Source organism: Vombatus ursinus, unplaced genomic scaffold (genome assembly GCF_900497805.2).
Source record: "Vombatus ursinus unplaced genomic scaffold, bare-nosed wombat genome assembly UNPS02014818.1, whole genome shotgun sequence".
Lineage (NCBI taxonomy): Eukaryota > Metazoa > Chordata > Mammalia > Diprotodontia > Vombatidae > Vombatus > Vombatus ursinus.
Genome location: NW_020954596.1, coordinates 1380114 through 1399049, shown reverse-complemented (window position 1 = coordinate 1399049; position 18936 = coordinate 1380114). Strand labels below are relative to the sequence as shown.

Here is an 18936-nt window from a genome sequence, read left to right as displayed (position 1 = left end):
ACGCTGGGCAAGTCACTTAACCCCGTTGCCTAGCAAAAAACAAAAACTGTAAAAATCTCTCAGGGACACAAAGAAAAACATTTAAGCAAAAACCAGACCTGATTGTTTTTTGCACTATTCTGAACTCATTTCCCTTACCCTTCCCTGCCCAGCTCCCTGTGCTTCAAGGAGTGTGTTTCATCCTCTATTGTAATAATAGCTAGCATTTATATCTACCTCTTTAAGGTTTGCAAAGCACTTAACAAATATTATCCCATGTTATCGTCACAACAGCCTTGGGAGGTAGGTGCTATTATTATCCTCACCCCCATTTGGCAGATGAGGAAACTGAGACAAACAAAGGTTCACTGAGTTCCAGGGTCACTGCTAGTGTCTGAGGCCTTTTTGACCTCAGGTCTTCCTGACTCCAGACACTTTGTCACCAAGCTGTGTATGTTCTCCAGAATCATGATTGTTCATTGCAAATAATCTGAGTCTGAGTCTAGCTGCCTTTTACTGTTTTCATTACTGTAATTAGAGTAATTTTCATTACTGTAATTCATGTAGTAATTGTATAGATTTGTATACAATGTTTGCTTGGTTCTTCCAGTGCTCTTTCCATTACATCATATCCTACCTTGGGGTGTCACTTGGAATCTGACAGAACCCTAATTTCATTCTAAATCTACGTCAGGATTTTAAAATGAAACGATTCTTTTCTGTCCCAGGCAGTGATATTTGAATAGGAGTAAAGAACTGGACCACTCTCTAGTGGTTGCCAGGGAGACAGTATGGCGCATCTCAGGCAGAGCCTGTTTAGACATTGACGTCATTGTGGGTGGGACTAGTTAGTTCCTTAGTGCCTGGAAGGGACAGAGCAGAGCAATGCTAACCATCACGCTTTTTTTTTTTTTTTTAAATTTTGGACGGTGGAACCGCGGGAAAATAGAAACGGAGCGGCCAGCCGCATTCTGGGAATTGTAGTTTTAACTCTCAGGCGCAGGCGCACTCCACCCTCAGCCTGGGGTGCACGGAGGAAGCTCAGGGGCTGTTCGGTCCGCTTCCAGAACCAGTCTCCAGGTACTGACCGACCGAGGCGTGCAGCCCAGGACAGGCCCTCCTGTGCCCTGCCACACGAGCCTGGCCAGCGAAGGGACTGGGCCTGAATCGGGGGCCGAGGGGGGAGTGGGAGGAGGAGAAGAGCCGAAGTTCCTCCGGCCCGGGGCCGGGGGTGGGGGGCAGTGATCCTACGTGGACAGCCCATACAGGCCTGATTGGCAGCCCGCGCTGCAAAGCCCGGCGGGGGAGGCCCTGTGTGTGTGTGTGTGTGCGTGCGTGCGTGCGTGCGTGTGTGCGTGCGTGCGTGCGTGTGAACCAAAAGCCCTGGCTACCCGTGCGTGTGTGTGTGTGTGTCTGCCTGTGTGAGCCAGAAGCCCTGGGGCTCTGTATGTATACGTGTACGGGTACGTGTAAGTGTGTGTGAGCCCAAAGCCCCGCGTACTCTTGTGTATGAGTGAGTGTGAGCCAGGAGCCCCGGGCACCAGTGTGTGTGTGTGTGTGTGTGTGTGTGTGTGAGAGAGAGAGAGAGAGAGAGAGAGAGAGAGAGAGAATGAACCAGCCCCAGCACCTGCCAGAAGCCCTAGGTATTTGTGTGTCTGTACCTGTGCATGTGTGAGTGGGAGCCAGAAGCCCTGGGGGACGCATGGCTCTTTGTGTGTCACTCCAGAGCCTGGGTATGTGTGCACCCCAATGTGCCTGCCGAAATCCGTAGGTCTGCCCTGAGCCCAGGTTCATGTGTCTGAGTATGTCAATCAGAAGCCTTGTGGATCAAATCAAGTCAGCAAGCATTTATTTAAAGGCACTGGGCTAAGTGCTGGGCATAGAAACAAAGGCAAAAACAGTGTCTGAGTGTGTCAGTCAAGAACCCACTCCCTGGTTACTTGTGTCTGTATGTGTCTGCCAAGAGTCCTGGGTGCCTTTATCTATGTGTGTCTGCCAAAGGCCCTAGGTAATGGTGTTTTTCTGTATTAGCATAGGGCCCTGAGCACCTGTATACATCCATTTAGTTCCAGAGTTTCTTGTTGTCCCAATATGTGCCCATATCTCTTTCTGTCTTATATCCCACAGTTGGGGTGCCCATTAATAGATGTTTTAAGTGCTTTACTTATCTTACCTCACCGTAGCTTATTAGGACAATTGTTATTGTCTCTGGTGTACAGCTAAGGAAACTGAGCGATTTGAACCTTGTTACCTCATGACTTATCACTCATTTCTCTAAGCCATACTGCCTCATTAATTGTTTGTTAAATGATTTGAAACTCAACATGTGAGTCCAGTTCTTGATCGCAAACTGTGGACATAAGGCCGCTGCTTCTCTTCTCTGACTTGGACCAATTTTTGTCCCCAACAGCCCTGGGTATGGTCTGTAGGGGCCCATCCTGGAGCATTAAAGTAAGGATCTTCTACTTGAAACAGATCTGAGTTTCAGAGTGAAACTTTCGGTTAACTTGAGCTTGCTCCTGAGCCCCCATGACCTAGTAAAGGTAGAATATCCCAAGCAGTGGGAATCCATTGTGGAAGACACTCATCCGACATGAGACCTTTGACCAGGGCTTCATGGCAGAGCCTGGACACTGACGTGATGGTGCAGGTCTTGGAGCTGTTGGCCTTGGAGTAATTCCTGTCCCTTCCACCTGGAGAAACAGAACAGAATGAAAACAGCAAGAAGGAGGTAACCATGGAGGATTTGATCCAGATGCTTGAAGAGAAAGGTGAGTTCCGAAAAAGGGATTCAGGGGTTTGGGATAGAAGGGGTTGGGGGACTCTCTCCATGATGGGAAAGAGGCAGACACCCACTTCAGAGGAGAATGTGTGAAGGTGAAGGGATGGTGTTCAGGTGGGACACGCTATGTTCCCAAGCTTTGGCTTTTATTCTCCTAATGCTTCTCTTCATCACTGAATATACACTGCCATCTGCCTCAGCTCCCATGGTTCTGGTCCTGTGGCTATGCACATACCTGGCTTATCAGAATGCACTTATCCTCCTCTCTATCCTCCCCCATATAACAAATGAAAACCCTGAGAGACAGAGTTTCTGGGTAATTAATAATCACTTTATTAATTAGACTAGCTAATAACCAGTAAATTGATGATCAGTGGTTTCTCTTGATGACCAAAGACCTCCCAATGGAGACGCTGAATGCCTTAAATACCTTTGTAAAAGGGAATGCCCCTGACAAGTGAAAATCAACCCTGATTGGTGGACATTTAATGAGTAGATGGCTAAGAGTCTTCAGCTCCTCCTGCTGAGAGTGTGGTTTGATCATGAGACTCAGTTGTTTTTAGCAATCTGGACGTGGGAATCCATTTCCATCAAGACCATTGTGGTTGGTTTTCTCTTTCGTGAGCTGGGTCACCCTAAACTCTAATGGAGGGGTACAAGTTCAGGGCTCGTTTTCCTCTGGGTAAGGACTGATCCAGACTGGATTCTTTTTACACTCTAAGCAGAAGTAAGGTCTCCTAGTTGGGTGAAGTCCCACCCAAGACTGAAGAGCATGTTACTTGAAGCCTAGGACAACCTCATCAATCAGTCATGTCCTTCAGAGACTGACTTTTTATAGGAACTTTTTACAGAGACTGACTTTACTTTTAAATGAGGAAATAAAGGAGAAAAGCCTGGATCTCAAATTAATGATTGGTTATTAATATAATAGTAAAACAATTTCTCTCACCCATTAGGTGTCTGTAGCCATACGTGGACATACCAAAGTAAGCAGGCTAGTTCTAAAACAGATCGGTTTTTCCTGCCCCTTGAGGAGTATAGATAAATCATTTTAATAATAATAGTTACCATTTATTTATTTATTTTTGGCAACTGCGGTTAAGTGACTTGCCCAGGGTCGCACAGCTAGTAAGCGTCAAGTGTTTGGTCTGAGGCCGGATTTGAACTCAAGTCCTCCTGACTTCAGGGCCAGTGCTCTATCCACTACACCACCTAACTGCCCCCAATAGCTACCATTTATTTAGCAGTTACTGTGTGCCAGGTGCTTTATAATTATTATTTCATGTTTTCCTCATAACACCCTTGGGAGGTAGGTGCTATAATTATCCCCATTTTACAGTTGAGAAAACAGGCAAACGGAGGTTAAGAGACTTGTCAAAGGTCACACAGCTAGTCCGTGCCTGAGACAGATTTATACCTCTCCGCTGCCTCCCTTAGCTGCCTCCGTACTGGGTGAGATGAGAAGTAGCGTATGGGAGGCAGAGTTTTTTGGTCTTAGGGTGTGGTTAGTTCTTGTAGATCTGTGACGCATCATTCTAATCAAGTCCTCTCCAATGCCTTGTAGTAGCATGCCCTCAGAAAGCATGATGGGAGGAATCTGCTGAAGTGCTGTTCCCGTGGTAGAATGATAGAGGGACAGACCAGTCACCTCACTGTTTTGTGATGTGGCATGAAGTGTTTAAAATCCCACTCATTAACTTGTATTTAAATCCCCTAGTTAACTTATAAGAATAGCTAGCACTTATGTTTTAAGATTTAAAAAGTGTTTTTGGACTTACAAAGCTCTTTACACATTTAAAGATTTTGATTCTTACAACAACCCTGGGAAGTAGGTATTCTTATGATCTCCATTTTACAGATGAGGAAACTGAGGCTGAGAGAGGTTAAGAGGTAGGATTAAGGCCACAGCTATTAAGCTTGTGAAGGTGGATTTTGAACTCAAGTCTTGCTGACTCCAAGTCCAGTGGTCTTTCTAGTATACTGCTTAGCTGTCCGAACTGGTAGGATTTTGAAGTCTGCTGATTGTAGTTGTATGTTCTTTCTCTTAGACCACTTTTGTTCCTGTGATAGTAAAGCTAATGTCTTATATTTATTAAGATGTTTTTTGCAAACAGCCCAGCAAATAGATAACTCACATGTGCTGTGAGCAAGGGAACGAAAATAGCAATATTTTTTTCCTCATTAAATAAGAAATAACAGATGCATACTTGAAATCTCACCACATGTGGGGTCTGAGCTATGAATTCAGGTTTCATTTTCTGATTCTTAGACAAGGGATCTGTTCCTGAAACCTTTGAGGACTATTTAGAAAGATATAAGGTCCCAGGCAGCCATACCCATGGATCTGTTCTCTTGAAAGGAAGGATTGGGGCTTTTTCGGGGTTCCCTTTTACCTCCATCTGACAAGAGTATGGTGGTCAAACTCAACCAAATAAGAAATTTGAACTTGATGAGTAAGGGAATTTCAAGGTCATGGATGGTTTACAAGTCATGGCCCTTTTTTCTTCCTAGCTCTACATTTGCAGGATTCTGCCCTTTCTCATCTGGGAGACACAGAGGAGAAGGACTCTGGGATCCTGATGACCAGGTCTCAGGTGAGTTGAAGTTTCTTCTGTCTCTCCTGAAAAACCATCTTGGGTCTCACTGAGTAGAAACATTTCCTTCCTTTATCTAGGAGCTTCCCTACCCAACAAAGCCCCATCCAGGATCCAGGATCCTAACTCTTTTCCCTCAGGAAACTTAAACCTATTCTGATGCATAAAGGACTTACTGAGAATATTGCCCAGCTTTCACCCTACACTCCTAATGTCCTCTCATTCATTCATCCAACTTGTTATTTAGGCTTCCTGTGTGCTTAGTACTCTGAATTAGGGCTTATAAACAAAACATATAGCGCCTGTAAGATCAAAGAGTTCTGTCCCAATAGAGAGCCACTTTCCTTGACATATCTGTGATTTCATTGGTATGTACACTCCCTCCATTAGTGCAGATTCCAACCTTTTTCATTCTAGGGACTCTTAAGCACATCTTTCCATAAATATCCATAGAAAGTCTACCCAATGTGCTGAAGGCCTTCCTCTGGTTATTTTACCATCTCAGAGATACCAGTATAGCACTTGGGCTCTGGTATAGTGGAAGACCACTGGATTTGGAGTCAGAAGACCTGGTTCGCATCCTGACTCTGTTGCCTACCACCTGTGGGACCTGGGTAAGTTACTTTACTTTCCTGAGCCTCAGTTTCCTCAGTTCCAATGAGGGGTTGAACTAAATGATCCCTAAGGCCCCTTCCAGCTCCAAATCTTGTCATCTCTTGTCTCTCATTTTCACTACCTGACTAGTTCACCTCCTCTTCTGATCATCCATGCCCTTGGTGAGGTCTTCCACATCTCATCTCAGACACCAGTTGTGGTTGGTAATAGGCTGCAGGCTACCTATGCCTATCATGTTCTGAGATTACTTGAAATCTTAATCCTCTGAAATCATGGTGGTCCATTATTTACAATTATACAAAAACATCACTGGAAGAATGTCACCTTAAAGAGAAGGACTTTTGTGTAAGTGAACAGTTTGGGATCATGGAAAGTGCTATGTTGTTTCCCAAATGACTACTTTATACTCAATTTTGAGCCCAATTCAGCTTCCATCTTTAGCAACTGTTCAAGATACATACACACACACACCTTCATACACATAAATGTATATGAATGTGTGTGAATAATTTTATGAGCTATTCATGCAGTTGCATGTTATAGTTTGGGTAATTTGTATTTTTCATCCACTTCATTTTTCCAGTGTGGATGGTAAGATTGATATTTTGTATCAGTGTGGATTTCACTGAGGGGGCTTTGTAGTGTTTCATGGTTCAACATAGGTAGTACAATGCCATCAACAAATAGACAGAACCTCTTCATCAATTTAGAATCCCTTTGTTTGGGTTCTGTACAGGACAACTTCTATGATACTGGTGAGCACCTCAAATGTTATACTTCTTGTTTAATATCAGTAATCAATAGGTCATTGAATGAAATTATCTCTGTCATTATACCTGTCAAAATTTTTTAATAATTTTAATATATGTACATTAGACACTTTGAGGGGAACCCTTCAAGGCTGCATTTTGTTCTACTGAATCAGACATTTAAAAAATCTAATAAGAGACACAATGGGATCTTGTATTCTTTATACCTCTCAGTTAGGTGTGTGACCATAAAGTTGTGATTTGCGATAAAAAAATCATCTGCAAGAGCAGGCTTGTTCTTCAGCCTGCCCTTCATATGCTATGGACCATTCTCAGATAGACCTTATAAAAATAAGAAAGCTGATATATGGTTCAGTAGTTGTTAATGACTTTTTAGTTCTTTTTTGATAGGAGTACTGTCTGTGATTAGAGGCAGTGGCTGCATGGTGGATAGAGGACCAGACTTGGAATCAGGATAACCTGGGTACCAAACCCAACTCTTGGCACATACCAGCTGGGTCATCCTGAGCACTTGATGACTCAGTGCCCCAGAACTCCCTTAGGTGACAAATTGAAGAATAGTTGTTGAATTGCATTAATAGAGGATTTTTCTCGCAAGCTGTTCCCTACACCAGTGAAATCACAGCTCCATACTGTCTGCCTTGGACCCCCCCCCAAAAAACCTGTATATGATCTTTTTCATTCCTTTGGAACTTTCCCTTTGAGATATCTTAAAAATTGGTCTCCAAGTTTTTGGGTTTTTTTAAATTATTTCACCTCCTTTGCATATTTGTTTTTCAGAATGTATTTAGTCAGGTTTAACTGTCCTTTTAAGATCCATTGCTATTTCTTCAAATAGTTCATCAGGTACTGAGTTGATAGAGTCAAACTTGATGATTGCTGTCATTGCTGATGAAAATGAGTCATTTTACTCCAATGGATCTGTACTCTCATTGAGTCAGAAGTTCAGAAGAGTCAGGCCTCTCCATCTTGGGTGACTTTTGACTATGGCCTCCCCCTGCCACAGGGGATCTCACCAATGTGCTAGAGGTCTCTCTTGCATTTTTTTTTTTTTTTGACATTGGGAAAGTAACAGTGGAACAGTCTGACTATCCACTGGTCATCCCTCACTCTTGCCACATGACCAGCACATCTTCTCTTCCTATAATATTCCTTGATGCAATCAATGTCTTTTACTCCTTTCCTTATTTAGAGTTTGCCTTTGGTTATATGATGCCACCTATTTACAACTACCATGTGCCTCCCTATTGCCCTCTGTATGATAGTCGTTTTAGCTTCTTTGGAGACTATTGTGTTCCATGTCCAGCTGCCTTATAGAAATACTGGTAGCATGTTGGTAATAAAAAGATGGCCATTTACTTTCATGGGAAACTTGGGGTCTTTAAAGGAGCTGTGCACCTTACTGAAGTCAATCCAGTCCACTGTCCTCTTGTTCAAGTCAACTCTAGGTCCAGCTTGTCCTTTGGAACTATCACACACAATGCTGTTATATATATATTTTTTGGGGGATTTGGTTTTTCTCCATATTTTTGATCAGATTTTTTTTTTTATGAGAAGGCAGGATATAGGAATTGAAGAGCAGGTTAAGAAGATGGTATCAGAGAATGGAATTTAGATTTCTGGACCAGGGCCAGGATAGAGAGTATCTAAAAAATATTGTGTAGAATATATTTTCTTAGAAACTTGCAGGTCCAGTAAGACTTTAAATTGAAAATAGAGGAAGGAGAAAATCCCAATAGACACCTACTAAGCACAGTGTTACTGGAAATAAATAGTATGTACAACTTTGGCAGGCATTTTGGTGTAGTGGGGAGATCATTGAGTTTAGAGACAAAGCACAGGGGTTCAAATCCAGGCTCTACTGCCTATTATTTCAGGCAAGTCATTTGATTTTTCTGGGTCTCAGTTTCCTTATCTGTAAAATGATGGTGTTGGACTAGAAAGCCTTCTGGCTCTATAACTGTGTTCCTATGATATCTAAGGCCCCTTCCAGCTCTAGCTCCTATAAGTCTAAGAATAGCAGTGGAATTGTCCAATAATCTAATAGATAGAGTATGCAGGAACAGGGACAGTTATAAAAATCACATCTTCTGACTGCAATATACAAATTCTCAGAATACAAGTGATAAGCAAGGTGATCTCAGAGTTCTTAAATCAAAGAGGTAACTGTAACCTCACAGGCATTGCTGAAACTTGGAGGGACTAATTCATTAATAAAGCAATGGAATATAACAATGGAAGGCTATTCTTTACTCAAAAGGAAATTAGATGGATGTGATGAGTTAGCATTATATATCAGAGTGTACTCCTGTGTAGAAATCTAAAACTAGAGGAGACAAGCATGGTGGAGAACGTGTGGGTCAGTATTGAAGGATGGAGAAAGAAGCAATATTATGGTGGATGTATATTTCATATTATTTGTCCTAGAGCAGAAATAACATAAGCTCTAGAGCCAGATCACAAAATTTGCATGGAAGCAGAATATGGGAGTGATGGAAGACATTAACTATTTCCAAGTGGACATATACTAGAAGTTACCCTCAGTCAAAAGCTGAGCAACTGATAAATTCATGATTTGCCTTTTGTTAACATGTGTAGGAAGTGATGAGGGGAGCTGCCATTTTGGACATAATTCTGACCATAATGGAAGAACTCGTTGCCTAAGTAAAAATGCTGGGTTCTTGGAAGGAATAGACCATGCCATCTTAAAATTTATTTATTTATTTTGGCTAGGCAATAGGGTTAAGTGATTTGCCCAGGGTCACACAGGTAGTAAGTGTTATGTGTCTGAGGCCGGATTTGAACTCAAGTCCTCCTGAATGTAGGGCCGGTGCTCTATCCACTCCGCCACCTAGCTGCCCCCCATCTTAAAATTTATTGAAGAAATACTAGTATGAGATATACTCAAAATTTTAGGAGAATTTGGAAAAATGCCTTGAGTTGTTCTCTAATTATTTAATGTGTTAGTTTTCCTCCTGAGCAAAACTACTTATTTTTTTTTCTTCATATTTTCACAGTAGTCTTGTTGTAAGGAAGAATTAGAACCAATAGAAGGAACCACAAGAAAGAGGAAACAAAACAAAAAAGAAGAAAAAAAATAGCAAATAGTATGCTTCAGTCTGCATTCAAACTCCATAATTGTTTCTTTGGATGTGGATAGCATTTTCTATCATGAGACCTTTGGAGATATCTTAGATCCTTGCATTGCTGAGAAGGGCTAAGTTTATCAACATTAGTCATTGCACAACATGGCTGTTCTCCTGGTTCTGCTCACTTCACTCAGCATCAGTCCATACAAGTCTTTCAAGGTTTTTCTGAAGTCCACCTGCTCATCATTTCTTATAGCACAATAGTATTCCATTACATTCATATACCACAGCTTGTTCAGCCATTCCCCAATTGATGGGCATCCTCTCAATTTCCAATTCTTTGCCACCACAAAAAGAGCTGCTGTAACTATTTTTATCCATATGGGTCCTTTCCCCATTTCTATGATGTCTTTGGGATATAGCCCTAGCTATTACTGGGTCAAAGACTATGCACATTGCAAAACTACTTCTTAAAGGCATGTATCATGTGCCATATTATTTTATATTATTTATAGAATTTAATACACTATTAGATATGTTAGAAATCAGTAAATACTTGATGTGGGTTACTTGTAGCCCTGAACACTATCAGAAACACTTCCTTTAAATCCTTTTAACCTCCTCTTGCCCAAGGTCCCAAGGCCATGAAAAGGAATGGGGTTCAATAAAAATGTGTTTATCATTTCAGGAATCATTGACGTTCAAGGATGTGGCTGTGGACTTCACCCAGGAGGAATGGGGATGGCTGGATCCTGCCCAGAGGGGCCTGTACAGGGACGTGATGTTAGAGAACTATGGAAACCTGGTCTCATTGGGTAAGGGTGACTTCTCCTATGATTCAGTTTACCCTCTGAAGTGTCATTGTTTTTGCAGGTCTTTAAAAAAAAAAACTTTGCATTTTACAAAGCTCTATCTTCACAGTTCTCTGAGGGACATAGTTCTAGCATTATTCCCATTTTTCAGATGAAGAAAGCAGGCTCTAAGAAGTCAATATCAAGAAGTCCATAGGATTCAGTGATAGTCCACGGATTCAGACCTAGGACATAGGACCCTAAGTCCAGTGTTCTTTCCATCTTCCCATGCTTCTTCTTGTATAGTCCTGATCCTTTTAGGGAAACAGAGATAGAGTGATCATGCTTCTTTCTAGGGGAAGTGTCTATCCTTTGTGCAGCTGGAAATAAGCAGAATCATTGTAGTTCCGTGATGTTATTCTTTTCAGTTCAAAGCATCTTAAAGCTCATGGGGCCAGGACTGAATTCGGTCATGGCTCTTTGTCCCCAGACCAAATCCCCCAAGTCCTGTGTCTCTCCTTATGAGCAGGGCATCAAGTTTCCAAACCGGATATGATCTCTCAGTTGGAGCAAGGAAAAGAACCCTGGAAGGTAGAGAGAAAAGCCTCAGGAGACATCTGCTCAGGTGAGTGAAAACTAGGTAGAATGGACTTCCCTGGGAATAAGAGTGAAAAGGAAGTAATGGCACCATGCCTGGTACACATTAATCGTCTAGTAAATGCTTGTCGATTAAGTGAGTAGAATACTGAAAGTTTTGATTGGGCAGCTCTTAAAAGACAGAGCTCCCCTGTACCGCAGGGGTGCAGAGAAGACTGAAGCTAACTTGAATAAAAATCCTCTGTTGACCTTGCTTGACCTCCCTCCACATATCATAAACTCCTCTGATAGAGTTGGAAGGGACTTAGGGAGTCATGCAGTCTAACTTCCCATCTAGTACAGAGGTCTCTTGTGTAATACGCCGGCGGGTGGCCAGCTGGCTTGTGCTTGGAAACTGCCAGTGACAGAGACCTAGCTGTTCTGCGAGCCAGCCTGTTCCATTTGCGTCTTCCCTTCTTCTCTGAGAGTTCTTCATTTAGATTGAGGTAAAATTTGTTTTCTGTAATTTCCACCGATTGGCTTTATATTCTGTCTCCTCAAGCAAGGCCTTGGAAATAGAGAAGGATAGATGCTTTCCCCTGTCTCTCAAATTTTGTCCTTTTGTCTCTCTTCACACTCCCAGTCTTGGTGAAGTGGATGCCCCTCATCCTCACCCAGGCTGTTTCCTCTACCCTGATTCCCATTCACTTCTCCTTTTCTGGCATTATAATTAACATAATTATAATTACTATAATAATCTTATAATCATTCCTTCCCTCTGTAGCATCTTCAGTCTCTTCCTTTCTTTATACATCCGAATACAAACAGGTCTCCCGTCTTCAAAAAACAACAGAACAGAAACAAAAATTTATTATATATTTTATGATTTTGTTTATTTTATGTTGCCCCTTTTTTTATCTCATCAGTTTCACTGTCACGCTCTTTAAACACACAGGCTACATCCTTTTCCTCCTGTCACACTGCCTGTTTCATCTGGTTTTTTTTTTTTTGCCTCATTTTCTCTCACTTCATTTCTGCCTGCTACATGTTACTCCTGCTTTCTCTAGCAGAACCTTTACCAAGCAAACCATCAAGTTTTTTTTTTCTATCTTTCTGCCTAAACTTCCGTGTATTTGACTCTGTTGAATCCCTCTTCATGTAAATTTCTCCTCCCATTGCTTGTGTTACACTTCACTATCCTGGTCTCTTTTTCCCTCTATTTCACCAGATTCTCTTTCTAGTCTCCTAACTGCACATATCCCTAAAGGTCTATCTTCCTTCTTCTTTTCTTCCCCCTTTCTCTAGTAATTCATTGTGAAAACTAAAAATACCCCTTCTCTGCAGATGACTCCCACCTCCACATCTCCACCCAGATGTCTCGTATGTTTGCACCTCCCTTTGGATGTGCTACTGCCACTTAAAATTCAACATGTGAAAAACTGAGTCCCTGCTGCCAATCCAGCTCTGCCTTCTAACTGCTCTATTTCTGTCAGTGATGGCTTTATTATTCTATTTTTCCAATCCAGAAACCATAGGGTCACAATGAATCTTTTTCTTCCTTCATTTTCTTTGTCCATTTTATTGCCAGATCCTGTTGTTCTTCCTCTAAAATATCTCTAGGATATCTCTTTCCTTTCTTTCCATTTCTTCTGCCATAATTCTGGTCCAAATTTATATCACTACAACTGATAGTTGTTCTGTATAAGGGCTGGCTCCTTCCTACCTCCAGTCCATCTTGTTTATTCCTGTCTACTTAAAGGGATAGAATAGGGAAGATGTTGGTTTTCAACTGTACCAATAAAGACCTTTCATGTAAAAAGAGGGAGTGGAAACACCTAGCTCTTTGGTCTAGAGAGATTAGGAATTTCTGGTCTCTGAACCATGTGCCTAAACTTAGTGATCTATGTACGAAGCCCTTGGGCTTTTTATAGTTAAGAAAAGAAGGATATTCTAGTGGAGGTGATGAATGTGGGAAAGCCTTGACCCTGTTCAAAAACTGTATTCTGCTGAATTATACCTAAATAGAGCTTCTCTTCCAGTTAACTCCATGCTCCATCCACTCCATGCTTTTCCCTACAGATCTGCCCTTGTACATAGTCTGCACATTGCATCCCTTCTTCCTCTTCCAGACACTGCTGACCCTTTAAGGTCCCCTCAGATTCTACCTCCTCCATGAGAACTTCTTTGGGTTTTCAAGTCTCTTTTAAGCTTTCCTTTCCCTGAACTTCAAGACCATTTAAAGGCTAAACCTCACATATGATCTTTTGTTTTTCTTTAATTATTTCACGTGTGTTCATTTTGTCTCCTTGCCTAGATTCTGAGATATTGGAGGGAAGGGCACCATGGCATAATGGATAGAGTACTGGATTTGTAATCTGAAGATCTGGGTTTCAATTCTGCCTCAGACACTAACTGTGTGATCACTGGCAAATCATTTAACCTGTTTCCTCTTCTGTAAGCCTCACTTTATCATCTCTAAAATGGGAGTATTAACACTAGCACTGCTGATCTCACAGAACTGTTGTGAGGAAAACACTCTGCAAACCTTACAGCTCTGTAAAAATGTATGGTATTATCATTATTATTTGCTTATATTTTCCTTGTATCTCCAGTATCAAGTACAGCGTTAGCATTCAGGAAATCATTGATTTGCTACTCTGGTATCAGGCAAAAAAAAGTTTTTTTCCCTCTCTTAATTCTTCTATTTAGCAGGAATTTGTTGAATTCTGAGTACCTTCCAAAGAAGTTACAAAATTCATAGAAATCACATTTCTCTTCAGTAGGTCAAAATCTATTTGGAAAGACAAGACAGAGACATGATATATTTAAATACTATACTTAAAAAAAAACAACAAAAACTAAGGAACAATTCAAGGCAGCATAATAAAATGGCATAGTGGATAGGGCACTGGAGTTGGAGTCTGGAAGACCTGGGCTCAAATCCCACCTCAGACACTAGTTTTGAGACCCTAGGCAAGTCTCTTAAACTCTGTGCCTCAGTTTTCCTCATCTCTAAAATGTAAGGGAGGTGTGGACTTGATGACTTTTAAGGTCCCTTTGAACTCTGTTCAGTCTGTGAATCTTTAAATAAATGTCAAAATGCATACTATGGGGGATACAACCAAGAATAAGACACCCTCCCTGCCATCATGGAGCTTAATGTCTAGTAGGGTAGATTAGATACTTACACAAATAACTGTAAATCAAATTGAGATTTAATGCAAGGAAAATATAATGTGTGACTTGAGATAAATCTCTTCACATCCATAAAAGGTAGAGATGGGAGGGAATAGCACAGTCTCTAAAGGCTCCTTCCATCTCTAAAATTCTGTGATTTTTCTGTGACTAACATGGGCCGAGGAGCTCAACGAAAGACTCATGTGAGAAACTAGGACATGAGACAAGAGAAAATTCCAAGCAAGAAAAACATTGTGAACAAAGGCACCAACTCAGAAATTAACATGGTATATATGACTTTGATAGGATTTAGCAGGAATAATGCCCTCTCTGTTCTCCCCCAAAAAAAGGAAAGAAAAAGAATTTGAACTACCTGATTCTATACTATTAAACAGTAATTATAAAAAAAATAATTGGTACTGATTTTTAAAAATGAATAAATGAATCACGGAATCTAACAGTTTGGAAAGGGATCTCAGAGGATATTTACTCCAACCTACATCTGTGGGGAAATCCCCTCTACCACATAACCATTAAGTGGTCAACCAGCTTATGCTTGACTTCCGCTGAGAGTGGAATCCACTAACCTCCTTTGGCAGCCATTTCTCCTTTGGGACAGATCTAATTGTTTGGAAGTTTCCTTTTATACCTAATCAAAATCACATCTCTGTATTTTATACTCATCATTCCATTTGTTTGAGGACAAAACATTACAGATCTAATCCCTCTTCAACAGGGTAGCCCTTAAATTTTTTTTTTACCATGTAACCTTCCTCCTCACTATTCCCCCTGCCCTCCCAAGTCTTCTTCCCCAGATTAAACATTTCCATTTCCTTCAAATCCTCTTCAAATGGAATGGTCTCAAGATGCTTCACTGTTCTCTACTGGACACTCAAGTTTGTCAATGTCTTTTCTACTCTTTGGCACCCAGAACTGCATACAGTACTCTAGATATAGCCTGACCAAGGCAGAGTGTAGTAAGATCATATGTCACCTTTGTAGAGTTGGATACTGTGCCCCTGAATGCGGTCTGAGAATACATTAGTTTTTTTGTCTGCCATATCATAGTATTGACTATTGAACTTGCAGCCCCCTACAGTGACTTTTTAAAAGATATTTTTGAGATGAACAGCCATAGCTAGCCCCGTGTCCACTAAGGATTTAGTTTTGTCTGGGCCTGATGATGGGAACTCGTCAAAGGCAGCCAGATATTCTCTTACTATCTCTTACAATAGGAATTTATGCCTGAGTCTCTCGTAGTCATTTTTGTTTGGTTCTTTCCAGTCCAAAATCATTCTCTTTGGCAGGAAAAAAAAACCCACCAAAAACAAAATGAAAGCTAAGCAGCTCTGCCTTCTTTCTGTTGCTTACTATTTATCCTGTCTATCCAAGCAGCTGTGCTGTCCCTTCTTTGATCTCCTCTTTTCCCCAATATCTTTAAAAAAACAAAACTAGACTTTTATGAGCTTTTTTTTTTTTTTGGCCAATCTGAGCTCATACTGAGTTTAAGCACTCTTGATATTATTATTTCAGGACCCTGCCATACTTTTGAATTCACTTTCTTTTAACTGCCTTTGCTTCTGTCTTCTGTACATAGACTTTTTTTACATATGTACTGTGTACAATTCTTTTTAAAATCTAGTGATTTTGTAGAGTCAGTGAGTTCCTCATGCATCCACATCAGGCTCTTTAGTTAACTTCTCTTTTCTTCCTCGTTAAATTGGTTCTCTTTGTTGCTTGAGGATTTCATTCTTGAGATTCCATCTCTCCTCAGATGACTTCCCCCTGTAGAATTTTAGGTCATGGGATCCTACCTGTCCTTTCCCTCAACTAGGGGTAGGGAACCTATGGCACAAATCCTCTCAAGTCACAAGGGGATTTGTTATGTAAAGTTTGGATTCAGTCAAAGGGCTGCACTTGAGGACCTAGAGGGCCACATGTGGCCTTGAGGCTGCAGGTTCCTCACCTATGTCCTAAACCATTCCTGAAATCTGTTCTTCCAAAATCTAGAGTGCATTTTAGATTTTGCTCAGGTTTTTTTCTCTTCTGTCTTTAATCCTACAGGGAATTGGTCACTTATCCCCAGTCTTCACATCCTTTTCACCTCAGCAACCACTTTGTCCTTATCGATGAGAATCAGATCCTTGGATAGAAGTTATGTCGTTGGCAATCCTTCAAATAATGAGATTATTAAGGCAAGCCGAGAAATTACTACTACTTACTCTACTTTGGACTCTACTCTAGCAGAAGTCTGGATAATTAAAGTCCACCACTACTGTATGATGCCCCAGCAGCTGGCATGTCATCTGTTTCTCCAACTCCTTATCTGTTTCTTCCTTCTGTCCAGGTGGTCTATAGTATAGACGGATGACTCTACTTAGATGTTTTCCTACATGTTAACCTCCTCTGCTTCCTGGATTTCCCCACATGAGTATACTTTAATATACAATGTTAGTTTCTGTCCTCAAAATATTTTTTAAAAACAAGTTCACAGACCCCAAGATAACACCCCCTGATCTGGACCAACTTCTTCATTTTTATAGATAAGGAGAAAGTGACTTAACCAGGATCACACAGCTAGTAAACAACATAGCTGGAAGTCAGACCAAGGTCTTATGATTCCAAATTCAATGCTCTTTCTTTAGCCATATGCCCTGGACTTACTAATTTGTGTAATTATTCTTCTTGCTCTTCCATTCTGCCTTGTTAACCCAACAAGATTCTCTGTTCTCACCTTGCATGTTGGATCAGTCACCCCTGCACCCTCCTCTTTTCTCCTCATAGAAGCATTTTTGGCCCTTTCTATCTTGCCACTCCTTTTCCCACTCTTTACTCAAATGATATCAGCATATGAATAAGTTATACTTATTATCAATTTATTTCTCCCTTCTCCATGACACCCCTTCCTTCCTTTCATCATGGAAGAGGAGACATTGCAATTTTTATTTCTTTCAGACTTGGAGACTGTGAAGGAAAGCAAGGTGCCATCTCCACAAGAGACCATTTCTGAAGAAACATCATCACAGGAAGCAGCAATGGAGAGTCTCGTAAGGAGTGGTCTCTGGTACTCTAAGTTAGGAATAGCCAGACTATCTGACAGCCACTTGGGGAAACAGCAGGGAATCCAAGAAAAATATTTGAAGGAAACACCCATCAGCTGTAGAAACACCCTCATAGGCAAGAGAGATCCTGAATGTAATGAGTTTGGGATATTCTTTGGACAGAACTCAGTCCCTATTAAGCAGCAGACTGGTCTGATAGGAAACCAATACCATAAAAGAGGTAAATATGAAGAAATCATCAAACATAATTCAGAACTAATTAATAAGCAAAGAAAGTTTTTAGGGATGAAGGTTCACGAATACAATGAATGTGGGAAAGACTTCAGTAGAAATACACATCTTATTCAACATCAGAGAATCCATACTGGTGAGAAACCCTTTAAATGTCATAAATGTGAAAAGGTTTTCAATGAACATTCATACCTTATTAAACATGAGAAAATTCATACTGGAGAAAAACCTTATGAATGCAATGATTGTGGGAAAGCCTTCATTTGGAAAACACAACTTACTGAACATCAGAGAATCCATACTGGAGAGAAACCCTATGAATGTAATGAATGTGGGAAAGCCTTCAGATTGAATACAATCCTTACTCAACACCAGAGAATTCATACTGGAGAGAAACCCTATGAATGTAATGAATGTGGGAGAGCTTTCAGTCAGTCTGCAAACCTTATTCAGCATCAGAGAACTCATACTGGAGAAAAACCATATGTATGTAAGGAATGTGGGAAAGCCTTTAGCAGAAGTACAAATCTTACTGAACATCAGAGAATTCATACTGGAGAGAAACCCTATAAATGTAATATGTGTGGGAAAAGTTTCAGGAAAAGTGAAATCCTCACTAAACATCAGAGAATTCATACTGGAGAAAAACCTTATGAATGTCATGAATGTGAGAGAACTTTCAGCCAGCATGCACACCTTATTGGACATCAGAGAATTCATACTGGAGAAAAGCCCTATGAATGTGACCGATGTGGGAAAGCCTTCAGATTGAGTACAAATCTTGCTCAACACCAGAGAATTCATACTGGAGAGAAACCTTATGAATGTTATGAATGTGAGAGAACTTTCAGCCAGCATGCACACCTCACTGAACATCAAAAAATCCATACTGGAGAGAAACCCTATAAATGTAATGAATGTGGAAGAGCCTTCAGCCAGAGTCCAGCCCTTGTTCGACATCAGAGAATTCATACTGGTGAGAAACCCTTTGGGTGTCATGCATGTGGGAAGGCATTCAGTGATAGATCATCCCTTACTAAACACCGGATGATACATACTGGAGAAAAACCCTTTAAATGTCATGAATGTGGGAAAACCTTCAGTCGGAATTCAGACCTTACTCGGCATCAGAGAATTCATACTGGAGATGATAAGATCCTTGGAGTTTGACAGCTTTCAGATAGAGACCCTTTTAATACCAAAAGAGCAAGGGCTAGCAAGAACCAAACTGGCGTCAAAAGATGTTACAGTTGAACGGGAGTCATTCTGT

The 18936-nt window shown here is 41.0% G+C and overlaps 1 protein-coding gene across 1 annotated transcript; it reads left to right on the top strand.

Moving 5' to 3' along the window:
- The first annotated feature begins 998 nt into the window (after positions 1-998).
- On the top strand, positions 999-18936 carry LOC114023743 (zinc finger protein 2 homolog). The gene is made up of 6 exons (XM_027836561.1): positions 999-1059; positions 2390-2750; positions 5273-5355; positions 10518-10644; positions 11150-11245; positions 17329-18936. The coding sequence occupies exons 2-6, from the start codon at positions 2717-2719 to the stop codon at positions 18834-18836; spliced, it is 1848 nt and encodes a 615-aa protein (XP_027692362.1). The 5' UTR covers positions 999-1059; positions 2390-2716; the 3' UTR covers positions 18837-18936.

Coding starts and splice junctions, on each gene's coding strand:
- LOC114023743 (XM_027836561.1), top strand. CDS start 2,717: ATGGAGGATTTGATCCAGATGCTTGAAGAGAAAG. Junction 5,356..10,517: donor TCCTGATGACCAGGTCTCAG/GTGAGTTGAAGT, acceptor TTATCATTTCAG/GAATCATTGACGTTCAAGGA. Junction 10,645..11,149: donor TGGAAACCTGGTCTCATTGG/GTAAGGGTGACT, acceptor CCTTATGAGCAG/GGCATCAAGTTTCCAAACCG.